The 15798-nt window shown below is 41.5% G+C and overlaps 1 protein-coding gene across 1 annotated transcript in view; it reads right to left on the reverse strand.

The window, feature by feature from the left end:
• Window positions 1-1962: 1962 nt before the first annotated feature.
• The window catches only part of LOC141908705 (uncharacterized), a 30652-nt gene continuing 16816 nt past the window's right edge, over window positions 1963-15798 (reverse strand). Inside the window, exons 3-8 of the mRNA XM_074798858.1 lie at window positions 14109-14363; window positions 5986-6096; window positions 5799-5834; window positions 4549-4611; window positions 4007-4099; window positions 1963-2172 (exon numbers count right to left, since the gene is read on the reverse strand). Of these exons, the coding sequence (XP_074654959.1) occupies window positions 2002-2172; window positions 4007-4099; window positions 4549-4611; window positions 5799-5834; window positions 5986-6096; window positions 14109-14363 (729 nt within the window). The 3' untranslated portion in view covers window positions 1963-2001. The remainder of the gene's footprint in view (window positions 2173-4006; window positions 4100-4548; window positions 4612-5798; window positions 5835-5985; window positions 6097-14108; window positions 14364-15798) is intronic.

Raw genomic sequence — 15798 nt, forward strand, 5'->3', positions numbered from 1 at the left:
CCTGGAAGTGGTTATATCCACAGTGATCTCCGTCGCTCTACGGTCCTAATGTATCTGTGGTACTTGGTGTCTTGTGGTAATACGGTTCTTGGCGAACCTCCATTCAAGTTGATCAGTATCTACAACAATTACATAAACTTTCTTTCGAATTTAGTTCAGTCTTGGTTCAAATCTAAGCTTTGGGTTGATCGAACCATCGAAAATAAACAGAATCTTAGTGATGTGAAATTGACCCTTAGATCTGTGAAATCGGATCCAGAACTCAATTCCACGGTTGTTGAAATCACAATTTTAGTTTCCGCGGACAACAAGTGACTGTTTGACATTAGTGAAGTAAAAACTCACGAGAATTCGATATTTCGTCCCAATTTTATGGCCTAGGGTTTACTTTATCATTAAGTATATTTCATAACTCTTATTCTATATTTGATCAATTTCAATAATTGTTTTTGAGAAGATGTGATTATTTTGATATTTTGTGATTCACAATATACGTGATATTTTTCAAGGCGTCTTCAAACTTTCAAGTTGAAAATGGAGAATTATCGTTTATAATGTACTAGGTCTGGGTTGGACGATCTAGCTACGGGTGTCGAACGCGTTCACTTTGGATTGAATCTAAAATTACAATTCTGATTAATTCGACCCCAGTCCCTTTAAACCTTCAAAACAATGACAAAATTCGAAGTAAAGCTGAATTTTATTGTAAATATAATACTAAGCATAGTTTATTTGATTATGTATTTACAAATTATACAATTCGGGATCCAGTTCCACAGTTTCTCAGTTTTACTTACTCTAAAGCCAGGCGTAGGTCGACCTTGCGATGCGACGTGATCGTCGCATCGCGTCACAAGTGGCCGCGCAAGTCGGTTGCGATGCGGTTGTCAGCGACTGTGTGCGACTAGTTGCTGCCAGTCGCAACAGCACGCAGGTCGGTTGCGACGGTCGCCTCGCGTCGCAGAAAGTAGAACATGTGTGACTCATTGCGACTGGCGTCGCTGGCAGTCGCAAGGTAGCGCAGGTCGGTGAGTCGTTGCGACGCGATCGTCGCTAGCGGTCGCAGTGAGTTGCAAGCCGTCGCAAGGCCGACCTACGCCCGCCTTAAGAGTTCAAATTAGTTCTTCATTTTCAATGTTTTGATCCTAGCGGAAATTAAAACACGAGACCTGTGTTTGGAACTGGATCCTGATGATCATTCACAATATCACCGATGGCAGGTTTAAAAAGAATACTTTATATGTTTTGGAAGTTTAAAACGAAAACAAAAATACATCGTTTCATTTGGCAAACACAGCAACAATATCTGAACCATATAAGTTTTTTCAGTTCCATAATCGAGACTTACGTGAAAAAAAACCACTTTTCACACGGAAAGAACGTCCCTCCGATCATTTGTCTATCATCCAGTTGACCGAGTTCCCAGTTTCTCAATTACATAACATTCGGGAATTGGTTTTTCGTAAAAATTAAACGATGCCGAAATTAATAGATTTCTCTTCCACTCGTCTCTCAGCAGACGATCGCGAGAGATGAGTTTGAATAATAATCTTCAACGTCGTTTCGCTTGATACTTGACACGGTTTATCATAACAAGTGGAAACTGATTGAATGAAAATTTATACTATTTCTCCTCTCCCTCTCTCCCTACCTCTCCTTCCTCTTTTTACTCTCTCCCCTTTTTCTCTCCTCTCTCTTCCTTCTTCCCTACCTCTCACGTCAATGATCGAGTTTCGTTGGAACCGTAGCGACTGCAGCGGCGAAAGCCGTGGCAATAATTTACTGTATGACGTTTTTTTTCTTTCTATACTATGTTTTTTACGAAATTGAAGTAAATTCGCCGCGGCAATAAATGGAAAAATCGGCAATTTGCCGCGGCAATCAAAAATTACTTCCAACGCGCCTGAGCACCCCTCTTCCTCCCCTTCCCCTATCTTCTCCCCTCCCCTCTCTCTTCTCCCCTCTCATGCCCTCAAATATCAGGAGAAATAACACTTTTTTTTATATAACTAGCAAAACGTCGTAACATTTGAAATAATGTCTCTCGATGAATTGACACAAACATGGAATGTTAACAGCATGGCGGCATTCTGATGGGCGTGGCATCCGTTCAGTCATCAGACGTTTCACGTACAATCCCGCGTATTTATGAAGCAATTGTTTAGCGAGAACCTGAAAAGGAAAATAGAAGAATACATTAAGACTAGAATGATGATTCATCTTTCAGACAATTTGAGAATATCCCTGAATGCAAATCACCGCATGATCTGAGTAAAGTTCAGTCTACAGTTCAAGTTTAGTGATTTACCAAATACTTGAAGCTTTTTGCTCAGAAAGCTTCCAGGTTAAAGTTATGAAACACCCTTCCAAATTCACGAGGGGTACGGGGTGTCTGTGCACTCCAGCCAGAACCAGCCACGAACGCAGCTATGGTCCATTTTTAACCAGTGGGGACGATTATCACTGTCCAAAAATCCCCTTATTCATACGCCTTTACAATAGATCTCCGAATTATGGGTCGGTCAGCAGCCCCATTATGATTCTCCACTTGATATGCCAATCGTTGTGGGCATCTGATATCGGGCGGGGAGGGGAGGGGGGGGGGGTGTGGAGACATTTGTTTCTACGATCAAAGTTCAAAATTACTCCGTGCGGTCGTGACTTACATCATGATTATATTCTTGAATCGGGTGAATTGACTCAGAGAGCTGTTTCTAACATAATCTAGAACTTGTGCATTCGCGATAATATTAACTATTTTGACAATTGGCAAACCATGTATTACCAACGTGACAAAATAAACACTTCATTCAGCAGTTGAACTTTTATGCAATCAAGTTTTGATTGTATAAGAATCCTGAATAGGCGAATTACATTTCAATGTAGTTCACTGCACACTAGTTTCATTTACTGGATGCGTGGACGAATTAACTTTTGAGTTTAAACGTCGATGCTTGAAGACGACATTTTAAATGTCTCAAGTCATGGATAATACAACGAAACAATATGAAAGCGTCTACTGGCCGGCACAAATTGAAAATGCGTTTATAGCTGATATAAGGAATATGAGAGCTACTCAGTACTGGTTAACGCTGTTAGTTCTGCCCGCTGTAGTTTTCATTGGTATTTTCGGCAATTCCATGACACTGTTCATCATGCAGATGAAGCTGCGCAATCGAACCTATTCGGTTTATTTCTCTGTAATCGCCGTCACCGATTCGGCCATACTCGTAGCCAGACTTCTATTTTGGGTGAATTTTGTGTTGAGGTGTTTAGGAAGAGATATCGTTATCACGTTTCGAAGCACATCGGCGTGCATTGCTATCAGCAATATTATGCATATCTGCCAAACTATATCTTCATGGTTTATCGTCGTTGTGACCGTAGAGCGTTTAGCCTGCGTATCACATCCGTTCTTGACCAGACGATTAAACCGAGTAAACACGGCCCGAGTCATCGCAATTTTGGTAATTCTGATGTGTACAACTTCTGGATTTATAAACTTTTTCAGTATTCGCTATTATGCACCACAAATGCATTGCGTATACATGAATTATGATAATTTGAACCTTAGATTAAGAATTATATTTTCCTTCACCATATTCTACATACCGGCTACTAGCATCTTAATGGCAAACGTTTTACTATTGACCATCCTTCGCTTAAGACGTTTCAAAGGGCGTCGAATTGAACGGAAAGAAAAATCAGATTCCAAGACGAACAGAGCCATCACACTAATGACTCTAGTCGTTACGTTTTCATTTCTGTTATTATGCGCCCCCCATTGGATATTCCAGGCCACAGGAGCGTACAGATCAAAAGTACCGATCGTCAAGGTTTTAGATGATCTGCTTACTTTACTTTACGTCGTCAATTACGCCATCAACTTTTTCCTCTACGTTTTGACCGGTTTCGAAATAAGAAACGCGCTTCGTAAAATGTTTTTTTCTTGGCGGAACTGTCAGTAAGGGAGAGGGGGGTTAGTAGGTCGAGGGATGAAACGAACCTGTCTCTGTCCATCCGTTAATTCCTGTTTATCGATTATCAAATCATTTTCATCTATTTCTATCTCGGGACTGGTGTCTTTCCTTTGTTTAAACTGAGAAATAAGAAAAAAAAATAGAATATCTTAAAATTACATTTGAAAGCAAAAGAGAACAATACGATTGAGTTTATAGATCTGAATAGTAAACAATACCCAGATCTGTCTCGGATGAAATTTTACTGTAGAATTAAAACAATAACCTTTAATGAAAAACTCGTTCCGCAAAAATAACATGATATCCAAACTGAGTTTACAACTAAATGATATTTGGATATGACTGTAATAGCCTAAACATCGTTCACGTTAGCCCTAGGAAACATTTCAGACTTTTTCTATCTTTTGAAGAGTGGTGGGATATTATATCATTTATCATTTGGATATCTAAACAGCGAATTAACTGGATAAATCGACAAGCTTCCAACACAAACATCACATTTGACTCTAAGAGTTTAGACATCGGAAATGAGCTGTAACCATTGCATAAACAGTTCACGAAGTCGCACCTTTGGTTTCGGTTTCTGTCGATTTCTCTGAAGCCCTTTTGCCAAATCATCCAGAATTCTCTCCTGTAGAATAATATTCATATTTATGATAAACATTTGCACGAAGGGAAGTTGGATGAACCTAGTCTGTAATTCCAATATCTTATTCCGTCTTACAATTGTCTTTTAGAGTTTGTTTTAGACCAACAGGAGCCACGGAGAAGAAAGAGAAAAAGAAATTGTCTTATGCGCAATTTGTAGGAAATGACGCAAGCAACGAATGCCGTTACTACCGGGTTATAGCGTGCACGCTTGGTCAGGTGGACCCCTAAAAAGGGGGTAAAATTCATTTATTCAAAGAATAGTAGAAATACAAAATTCTAATCGATAATCATAGAAATGAATAAACTGACAGCAGTTGATTGTTGATTTGTTCGTCTTGCCCACAATTTTTATCTCTCATACGTACTTTTAACTCAAATTTCAAAACTCGTTCTTAAGTCTCTAAAACGAGTAACTTGTGAGGCCTTCATTCCTCAAAAAATATGATTAATGTTTCGCATTGTGCTGAAGTTGATAGGTGGTGGCGGCCATTTTGTAAAAATGGGTCGAATTACGGCTGAATGAACTAGTGTATTCATACGCGTCAGTAGTAGATCTGATTAGTGACTGATGACGCCGCTTTAAACGGGAAATTATAGCAGCTTCTGTCAACAGTGATACGTCTCATAATTCATATGCATGATAGAATATCAGCAAATAGAAGCAGCAGAGGGAAAGGGAGAGGGAGGGGAGGGAGGAGAGGGAGGGAGGGAGGGAGGGAGGGGAGGGGATGGAGAGGAGGGAGGGAGAGGGAGAGGGAGAGGGAGAGGGAGAGGGAGAGGGAGAGGGAGAGGGAGAGGGAGAGGGAGAGGGAGAGGGAGAGGGAGAGGGAGAGGGAGAGGGAGAGGGAGAGGGAGAGGGAGAGGGAGAGGGAGAGGGAGAGGGAGAGGGAGAGGGAGAGGGAGAGGGAGAGGGAGAGGGAGAGGGAGAGGGAGAGGGAGAGGGAGAGGGAGAGGGAGAGGGAGAGGGAGAGGGAGAGGGAGAGGGAGAGGGAGAGGGAGAGGGAGAGGGAGAGGGAGAGGGAGAGGGAGAGGGAGAGGGAGAGGGAGAGGGAGAGGGAGAGGGAGAGGGAGAGGGAGAGGGAGAGGGAGAGGGAGAGGGAGAGGGAGGGGGAGAGGGAGGGGGAGGGGGAGAGGGAGAGGGAGAGGGAGAGGGAGAGGGAAACCTACCAAACATAAAGTCGGATTGAAATAGACGAAATGTAACTGAGTTTAAAATCTGTTAAAGAATCAAATTCTTTTATAATTAGAGCAAGTACAAGATTCTGAAATATCAAAATTTTCGTAGCTTTTTTGACTATGAACAAATCGATGAATAATCGATATTTTCAGATGGATATAGGTTTATAAAGGATACGATGAGTCTGTTACAGGTCATGGCTCCTTTGTCCTCTAAACCAATCATCACATTATATTTGAGTAGTATTTCATTGACTGCCGATAAAGTCAACTCGGTTTTTTTATTCATCTGAAAATATAAAAACATCGAATAGATGAATACGTAATTACTATTTACACGAACTTTTGAAGTGTATAGATTGGCGTAAACGGGGAGAGGGGGTTGGGGATATGATTCGTCATTATTGAGCTTGTTAATTGGCATTCAACTCAACTAATACGACATTTAAAGCACCCCCCCCCCCCTCCTGCAAACTGGAAGCATTATAGAAAGTATCGATATATGGTTTGTGTGGCGATCAGTTAGTGATAGATTGCAGTTCTGATGGCAGATAAAGTATGAATGATGAATATCTGCAGATCTTACAGATCTATAATCGCCGTCAATTGTGGATACAAAGGAAAAACTGATCTGTCCCGAGATCCGGAAAATAAAGACACATAGAGCCCATAAACATATAGCTTTCATCATTTGTGGTTTAATTCCGAGATCCGAATTCTCCTGAGGAAACGCGGGGTTATTCTGCGCGCGACTGACCAGCCGTATTGCGTATAACACTGATACTCTGGGAAAAAGATGCGCCATTGAATTTGGAGATGTCCCAAAGGAATCTCGGCCAATACGAGAGAGAGAGAGAGAGACTGGCGACTTCTTTCTTCTGTCGCTGATAATAAATAAAGAATATTTGCCTTCAATAATTGATGTATACACGCACAGTCTGCTATCTGACACACACAATATACCGTCTGAATACAAGAAAAAAGTTATAAAACTCGGTCCAGAGTCCAATCCAACCCCTACTTAGGAACTGTGGAACTGGGTCCAGATTGAGATTAAACCCACATTACTGTGGAACTGGATCCAGATTGAGATTAAACCCACATTACTGTGGAACTGGATCCAGATTGAGATTAAACCCACATTACTGTGGAACTGGATCCAGATTGAGATTAAACCCACATTACTGTGGAACTGGATCCAGATTGAGATTAAACCCACATTACTGTGGAACTGGATCCAGATTGAAATTAAACCCACACAACTGTGAAACAAGATTCAGACTCAAATAAAACCCATATACAACTGTGGAATTTGATCCAGAGACAAATTATACCCACACAACTGTGGAACATGAGTCAAACTAATAAACCCCACACTGCTGTGGAACTGGACCCAGGGTCAAATTAAACCCACACAACTGTGGAACTGAATCCAGAGTCAGATTGTTTTATGTATCTGGGTAAAAGTATTCAAATTATTAGCAATTTGTCTGCTAGCTATGAGAATTATTCATATAAAAGACATATATCTAAGACTATATCGAATGAGCGCCGTACAGAGAATATATATGACTGTCTATAAAGAACTCGTGGAATGTGATTTAGTCAGGCAATGTGACGATTGTCGTGTGTCCGATACATGTCATATCATATCTCATAGAAAGTGACGGTCATTATCTTTTCGTAAGGTTTTCGTCTGTTGAAATGGAGAGGGAGGAAAAAGCAGTCAGAGATAGGGGAGGAAAAAGGGAGATTTGAAAGTTGACCCAAATTTTTTTTACATTGACTTTTCGAATGGCAATCTTTAGGGGATTCGTTCGGCACGGGCCTAACAGAGGGAGAGAAAGGGGGGATAGAAAAGGATAGAGATAGAGCAGAGAGTGTGGTATATAGTGGTTTCTTGATGACTGAGATTACTTGATGTCTACGATACTTAACGGCCTCTCTCACCCTCTTGCCTCTCCCCCTCTCTCTCTCTCCCTCTCTCTCTAGCGATGAAGCGAGATAAAATCCCTTGTCGACGTTTTGATAAATGACCTAAAATGGCTTTGTAATCACCGGAGTATCAGCGCGATGGCGGCTAGGGGATGCTGTGACAATCTGAGACTACCGCTATCAAAACCACCACAACTATCAAAATCGCATTGATATATCACGCATTAATCTCAATAGCGATGATATATCAATTTTCGACTGTCCGCATCGGAAGAAAATTTCGATCCTGTCCGCACGAAGATGGGAAGATTTTACAGATGTCCTGGAATTGGGAAAATGAGGCTTTCACGGTATCATTACACCTCTCTAGTGCCTGGTGTCACAAGAAGCTTTAGCGGCGGCGTCATTATCATTGATTATTGTGTCATATCGGTTGGAATCATCTATATGTTTCCTGCACCCTAGAATTACAGCTAGTTAAGTGTGTGAATGTCAGCTGTGTGACCGTGTTCATCGCACCCCTCTCTCTCTTTCTCTCGTTGTCTCTGGGTTAACAACTACTATCACTATTTGACACCATTCATGATTCGTGCCACTGCATGAAAATTGACGGTTTTGAAGTATGACTTTCACACCTACGACAGCAATTACTCAGAATCCGGTCAGAGAGAATCCCGGAGACATCGCTCGAAACCGGCATAATCAACGGCCACTGATTGGTCCAACCAGGGAAGTGTGATGATCACACTTCCCTGGTCCAACTGAACGCACGACTCAGCCGTAATGGACTGTTAGTCCGGTCAGTAGTCTATAGCATCACGGTGGATAGCGAGTCCGGTCAGTGATCCTGAAACGGACAGACTATCCAGTCCCCGGTCCGAGGGCCACAATAGAATGTTTAAATGCCACACTCTTTACAGTGTATTTAAACCCGAGGGTGTAGCTAGCTTTCATACATCCGCACATTCAAACTGACGCCATGATTATATATTCTAGGCTTCAAGTCTCCAGGGGTCGTTGGGTTGGTAGGTCTCCACTTGAAGGCGCTTTGGTCGCGGTCTCCACTCAATCAAGAATTAATCAAGTAAGTCACCGCATCGCTGAAGAGAACCCCATCCCCCGTCGCGCCCCTCTCCTCTCCAGAGATCAGAGACACACTGATTCAAGCACCCTTCACACGACTAAAGCAAATCAATAGACATACCGCTGGGAGTACTAGATAGACCCGAACTAACTGTTGATCCGAGAGTAAATTGATTACACTCTCTTGATGAAATCAAATGAGCAAATTCGGTAATTTCTCACACAAGAACCGGATATGAAATTGCGAACAGTACCGCGTCGCCCTCGACTCGATTAGCATCCCCTCAGGCGGAGTCTCTACACCCGTCGGTTCGGGTGCTACCGTTTATCCGCCTCGTTAATCCACGACTAGTGGTAATTAATTTTACTTCTACACTCGCGGGTATGAACGATACTCTTGATCAATCGTTATGGCTTCATTTAACCGATAAAGATCACAGATATATTTACTGCCACGAAACAATGACGGATGATAATCATACAGCATCCCGTACATAACACCTTCATAGCGTAGCGAGCTATAGACCTCACCCTACTATCTCCCTCTCTCCTTCATTATCATCAGTCTCTCTCTATCTCCCCTTCACCTCTCTTATTTCCTCTCTCCCCATCTGTCTCCCCTCTCGGATAATCTACATTCTATCATCGCCTCATGTCCGTCTCCTCTCTGCCACAACCTCTCTCTTCTGCATCCACCATCTTTTTTATCCATCCCCTACCCCCTCCATCTCCGTCTCCCCAACACATCAGAAACTCAGGATATTAGATATTTTTCCAGCACAGTTTGATGGAGTCGGTTTTTACGCGTTCTGTGTAACTTCTGTAATCTCCGGAATTTAGTGTCGTTTTAACGAACCGAAATTTTTTCCGACTTCCTCCGCGAGTGTTCGACGTAAAACAGATCTACTACCGCTCGACGGAAATTCAAACTGAAACCGAGTCAGGAGAAGACTGTATAAATTGACAAGGGGTAGAATGTGGACTGTGGCAATTGAGGATTCCACTGTGGCAAGTGAGGATCCACCAGTTGTCGACAACGATGCCCGATGTCGATAGAAATGAGTTTGAAATGTTCCCTTGAGCTAGTAGTTTATTGTGACTAAATCCTAACAGTGATCTTTGGAAATACTAAGTTAGTAAACTTTTAGCTCAAGGAAACATTTTGGACTCTTTGGAACACGAAGTTAACTTAGTCAAAATAGAATAGCTACTTCACTGCTTTTTAGGACTTGTCAACTATACGTGCATATACAGTGCCTAACAATTGATGAAACAGTCTGTTCTCAATAATAAAAAGATATAATGAAATCCCACTCTGAGAATAAAAAGAGTCCGTCATGTTTTCTTTTACTAATAATCTATCAGACGTTTCGACTAATCGTCATCTTCAGTAATATAATTGTAGTAGTTACTGAGAATGACTATAAGTCGAAAAGTCGAAAAGTCGAAAAGTCGAACAATCATCTTCAGAAGCATTGAAGATTAAACTGAAGGTTAAGTCTCTAAAGAAGCTATTTTAACAACACTATAAACAAATCAAAGAGCCGAGCGGACGAGAGATCACGTGTCACAGGCTGTTAATCGTCTGTCAACCCCTCAGGCTGATGTCGTCTGCCAGTGCTAATTGCACCGATGTAAAATCCAATTTTAAATCGGCGAGCAGTCGAGAGAAGACTACATTTCAAGGACTTCAATTTCAACTTCTCATGTCTGTTCTTTTCCATGAAGAGATATCGAGGCTCAGAGATGGTTAGAATTAGATCTGTTTTCAGACCCGAGACGGTTCGGTCAATTCTCAGTTTCCAGGTCGCAAAGGGTTGGTAGCCTATATAATGCTACAGGCAAAGACTTCAGTCAAGCGCATCAAGAGAAGCCCAAATTTGGACGGGCGACAGTATAAGGTCAAAAATGGGAATCTTTGGCCATTTTCATGACTAACAGTGAAAGAAATTCAGAGCCACCGGTCCCTAAACCGTTTGTTTGCCGTCAATTGCCAAACGTTGTCTTTGTTGTTACTGATTTCCATTTCAACCATGACGTATACACGACTGACTGATTGTCGCCATTATTAACTTAAAATCTCGCCAAGGCAGAAAAACAGACTTCGAAGACGTTTTTATAGTTCACCATTTTTGGAGCTACGAGCCGTTTCATCTCTGTTTTTTTTGTTTTTTCTTCTCTTCCATTTAAACTATGACGTCAGTGTCATGTAACAGTCACCGCCATTATCAACTTTAAATCTCGTTGAAGCTAAAAACTGACTCCTAATTTAAGCGATTGAAATTGATTCCGAATCCATACGAAACATTGGCCAAGGTGAACACAGTTCTCGGAAGCCATATTATTCCCGTTAATGAGACTTTCTCCGACCGACGCTGCGTGAAAAAAGACATTTTTCTAGACAAATTTCGTGGGTTTGATATTTTCACCGATAACATCAGTTAAGATAATGCACTTTTCGACGATTTTATTTCCGTACGTTCATTATTTTCCCGTATTCTACTATCGGTGAAAAATAACAAAATGACGAAAATTGTAGAAAAATTTATCATAGCATATAAAAAAACGAAGTTAAGAACTTGTCCGCTCAAAATGTGGATGGGATTTTTTGTTTTTACTCCGAGTTGTCGAACGCAACAGGATCCACTTAGCCGGGAATCAAGTCCAAAAATGGTCGTACCTCTGAAGACTATTGTCCGGACCAACACCTTGTTTGGCCATAGAAAAAAACTTAGACTGGTCCTAAATCTATGCCACGACTGTACAACTGGTTCCAAGACAACTGAACTCAGACTGTTTTTTCAATGATATGCGCGCGCATTCCGACGTGATCCTGGTATTTCCGGTAGAAAATCTCGTTCTGGGAGATGTTTATTCAATACCGAACCCGAGTATTCGAAATATTCCTGACAAAAATGAAATTTTTTCTGAATTGAATCTTTGAAGAGGCGTAACGACAATCGAATAACACGTGGCTTGAATAGAATCGAGGAGTTTATGCAAATTTCCTCACAGGCACGCACACGTGACGGAACACGTGGTACACGAGCGAGGACGTGGTCACATTCGCGAGAATTTACGAGATATAATCGTAATTAACCACTGATAGGTACTTAATCGTTAACCGAATATAAGCAGTAGCTAACAAGAGACTGTCAGCCCGGTCGGCGTAAAAGCGGTCGCTAACGTGAAACTGTGAGCCCGGTCGGCGTAAAAGCGGTCGCTAACGAGACACTGTCAGCGCGGTCGGCGTGAAAGCGGTCGCTAACGAGACGGTTGTGACATTCAATGATTCAATGATGACTTTCTACCCAAGTGCTGCCAGTATCTAATCGGCAAACCCCTCTACCGCTGCCAATATGTAATCGGCAAACTCTCTACCATCAAATTCTTCCGCTTGGTTGACTAATTTTAGACACAAATCTGGAGGTCGTTTTTTCTATCGTGTCTTGTTATTCGTTCCGTTCGCTCTCACCGCGGATTCGCATTAGCCGGAAAATAGAAAACAGGGATTTGTTTTTTGGTTTCGTCGCTCAGTTGTGTCCGGCGCGACTGAGACTCGTGACACGGATAGCGGTTACGTTACTAAGCGATGGCATCAGATAAAAAGAAAACATACAGAATTCGAATGAACGAATGGAAGTCTAGAGATTTTTCTTCGTAACCCGGGGAAGCGTGGAGAGTATTGAGGACGGTAAAGAGATCAGCTATTGGCATGCCATCTGAATTCCAATAATCCCTTCAGCTATTCAGAATCAATTAATATCTAAACGATTTAAGGCCCAGGGAGCCACCCTTCCCTCCCTATTTTACCGATTTCACACCCTGGCCTGCAAACAACCAGGAGCATAAAAAAACTAAAGATGATTTCAACTAAATAATCATTGCTGGTAATTTTGTTTTCGATTCACTATGCTCAGCAAATGATCTATTTTTCAATTTTTCTTGGGTTTTAACTTCATCAATGAGTTAAGTCAATACAGAAAACACTTTTCCCAATAAGTACTCTGCTGTTTCTGCATTGATTTTATTCATTTCCCTGATGAAGCTGCTCTATGCACTAGAAGAGAAATCTCGTATAATCTTCTAGTCCGTTCCATCTTTATATTCATTTGGCTGTGATGAAGCTATGCACTAGTAGCGGAAGCTACCTCCATAGACCTGTTAACTCATTTACCTAATGAAACTAAACTATACACCATTAGCAAAAGCTAATCAAAATTTCTAGTCAAGTCATTTACCAGACCTGTTTCCACATTTTGCTTAAAATAGGTGAACGGAAAATATCAATATCTCGTGAGCTGCAGGTTGTTTTAACCTTGCCGAATTGATCGTGAGACGCAATGAGGCCCGGTTGTCTGACGCACTTCTTCCTATTTAGGAATCTCGTAGTTGTTTTCGGTCAATGATTTAAGAAGCACCTGTGGCAGTACAGGTCGGGGGAACGATAAACACTGATGATGCGATGTTTTGACGAATTCTCAGAAAAATTAGCAACTAAATAATCGACGTATTTGAGACGGAACTACAGCAATGGATGCATGGTTGGATATATCAGTTTTTTTTCGCGTGGGTTCGCACCAGTCTGGGTAGAGAATATTCTGAAATGAAATATCGCATTGCCGTCGATTCATGAGAGTGGTGACTGGTCGGTCGATTTTGAGATAAAACTCTTGAGAATTCTGCAATATGTTGAGTTTCTCTCTCTCTCTCCGGCGCCGAGTAACAGTGGAACTGGTAAAAGTCTCTCTGGTTGTAGACGGATAGACGCAGACGTCAATTCGGATTAATGCAAATCACGCGTCACTTTCCGATCGAAATTTCGTGTAATACGAACTAAAGTTGAAACCCGTATCAAAATAACGGTTCATTGATTTTAGTATCGGGTTTTTATGAGCTGTGACTCCGTTCGGGAATCGCATGTTGATCCGTGAGCTACGAGTCTATGTAACACAGTGCGAGTCTGGTGGTGGCTGACAGCGACGGGGTGAGAGAGGAGAGAGTATAAGAGAGAGACGAACGAAAAAGCTGCCGGGGGAAAGTGCGGGAGATAGAGGAGAGAGGGAAAAGAAGAGATAGCGTTGAAGGAAAGAAGACGGAAAGAGGAGATAGGGAGAGAAGGGAGAGGGAGGCCCGAGGAAGCAAAGGAACAGTTGAGAGAGGCATAGAATAGAGGACTTAAAGGGAGAGGGAGAGAGAAGGGCGGCAATTAGATTAACATTTAACATAATAAACATCATATATAAATTAGATACAGTTTTGTTTTGTTTATTTTCACTGTACCTTGTTCCTGGCGAACTTGAATAGAAGTAAACCAGCTACCATGAAAAACCAGGCCAGAATGAAAAACAGCCCGATACCGATTCGATCCGGCAGTCCGCCTGTATGCCACAATAAAAACCCCATTAACCACAGAGTCAGAAATATCAGCGAAAACGATCCGATCTGTAGCCATTTATTGTAGAATACAGTATGCCAGGTGATCTTCACGTCTTTAGACAGAATAGCTAAGGCCAACATATAATCTTCCTTCGTCATCTGAAAAAATAATGAGAAATTTGTCAAGAGAAAACAATGATTATAATGTATACATGTTGATGTTTAATATCAAACACCTGGACCATCTGGGAATGCTAACCCCAATGCAGCCCCTAACAAGGTAACTTAGGTAACTTCTCATCCCTAGATATAACATCCCCCACCCAATCCCTCCATCGTCCTTCAACTCAATCCTCCATCCTGCTTGATCATCCCCACCCAAAACTCTGCTACTAATAGAAATAGATTGTGATCTGAAATACTCCGGATTCCAGTCACATAATCAATGTCAGAGTTGTCTCCTCTCTAAACCTGATACCTTATATGATAGAATGTCAAACCAAATCTGATCGATTATCCGCCGACCGATATGCGTCTATCTATTATCCCTCTGACTTTATCGAATTACACGTATCTTCATATTGCTATCGATAACACGAGAACAATACGCAATCAGTATCATTTCAGAAAGAAAAATCTTTCTTTACTTCATATTAGCTTATACACGCTTCCTTGAAAAATGGCGGCCTCATCTCCCTATGTCGTCTTCAATAAATCTGTGATATCTAGAAACCTTGCCTCAAAAGATGGCTAACTCCGAATCCCCATATGACGTAATCATTGGGTAAATATATCTATGAACCCTTCTCTTAAAGATGGCTACCTACAAATCCCCATTTGTCATCATCAATTCTTTAGACCTATAACCAATTTTTTCCGAAAGATGTCTGCGCCTCTATAATCGCCATTTTAGCATCATTATCTCAAAAAATATTTGCGAGCGTTCTATGGTCGCCGTTCAGCAGAGAAATAAGTCTGAAGCAAAAGCAGTCTTCAAAAAATCAAACACATTTGAGTTAAAAAATTCATTACAGTTTAAGATAGTTACAGGAAAGTCAAAGTTAGAGTTAAGTTGCGTTGTGGAAGTTATTGTCGGGGAAATTAGGTTTTTATCGATGCAACAAACATTTTATAGATTTACAGGAGGAATATTAGCGCTTTTACTCGACGCCGGTTTTTACCTTCGAGTCGTGGAAATTTAATCAACAGAAGTGAGCTGCGGTAAGCGAGCGAGAGAGCGGGAGAGAGCGTGATGGACGAATTTGCATTCATCGAACGCGCTCAATTTACCCGACGTTTCTCTGGTTAAAGATCACTTAAGCCGCGTTCACTGTTAAACACGGCTTTTAACGTTAAGTAGGGAAATGTGTCGGTTTTTGCGGCGTTGGCCAATTCTACCCCGCAGTTTGACATTCTGCCGCCGTTGCTGCTGCTGTTGCTGTTTAGACTGAGGAGGATATTACATCACGTAAAGCTTTTTGTCAATAATGTTTCAGCTTTAAGCTATCTGTGTGACGTATAAATATATATTTACGTTTCCTATTATTAGTTCTTGGTTGACGTCAATAATCACTGTTGACCTTCACTCATTCCT

Source organism: Tubulanus polymorphus, chromosome 7 (genome assembly GCF_964204645.1).
Source record: "Tubulanus polymorphus chromosome 7, tnTubPoly1.2, whole genome shotgun sequence".
NCBI classification, from domain to species: domain Eukaryota; kingdom Metazoa; phylum Nemertea; class Palaeonemertea; order Tubulaniformes; family Tubulanidae; genus Tubulanus; species Tubulanus polymorphus.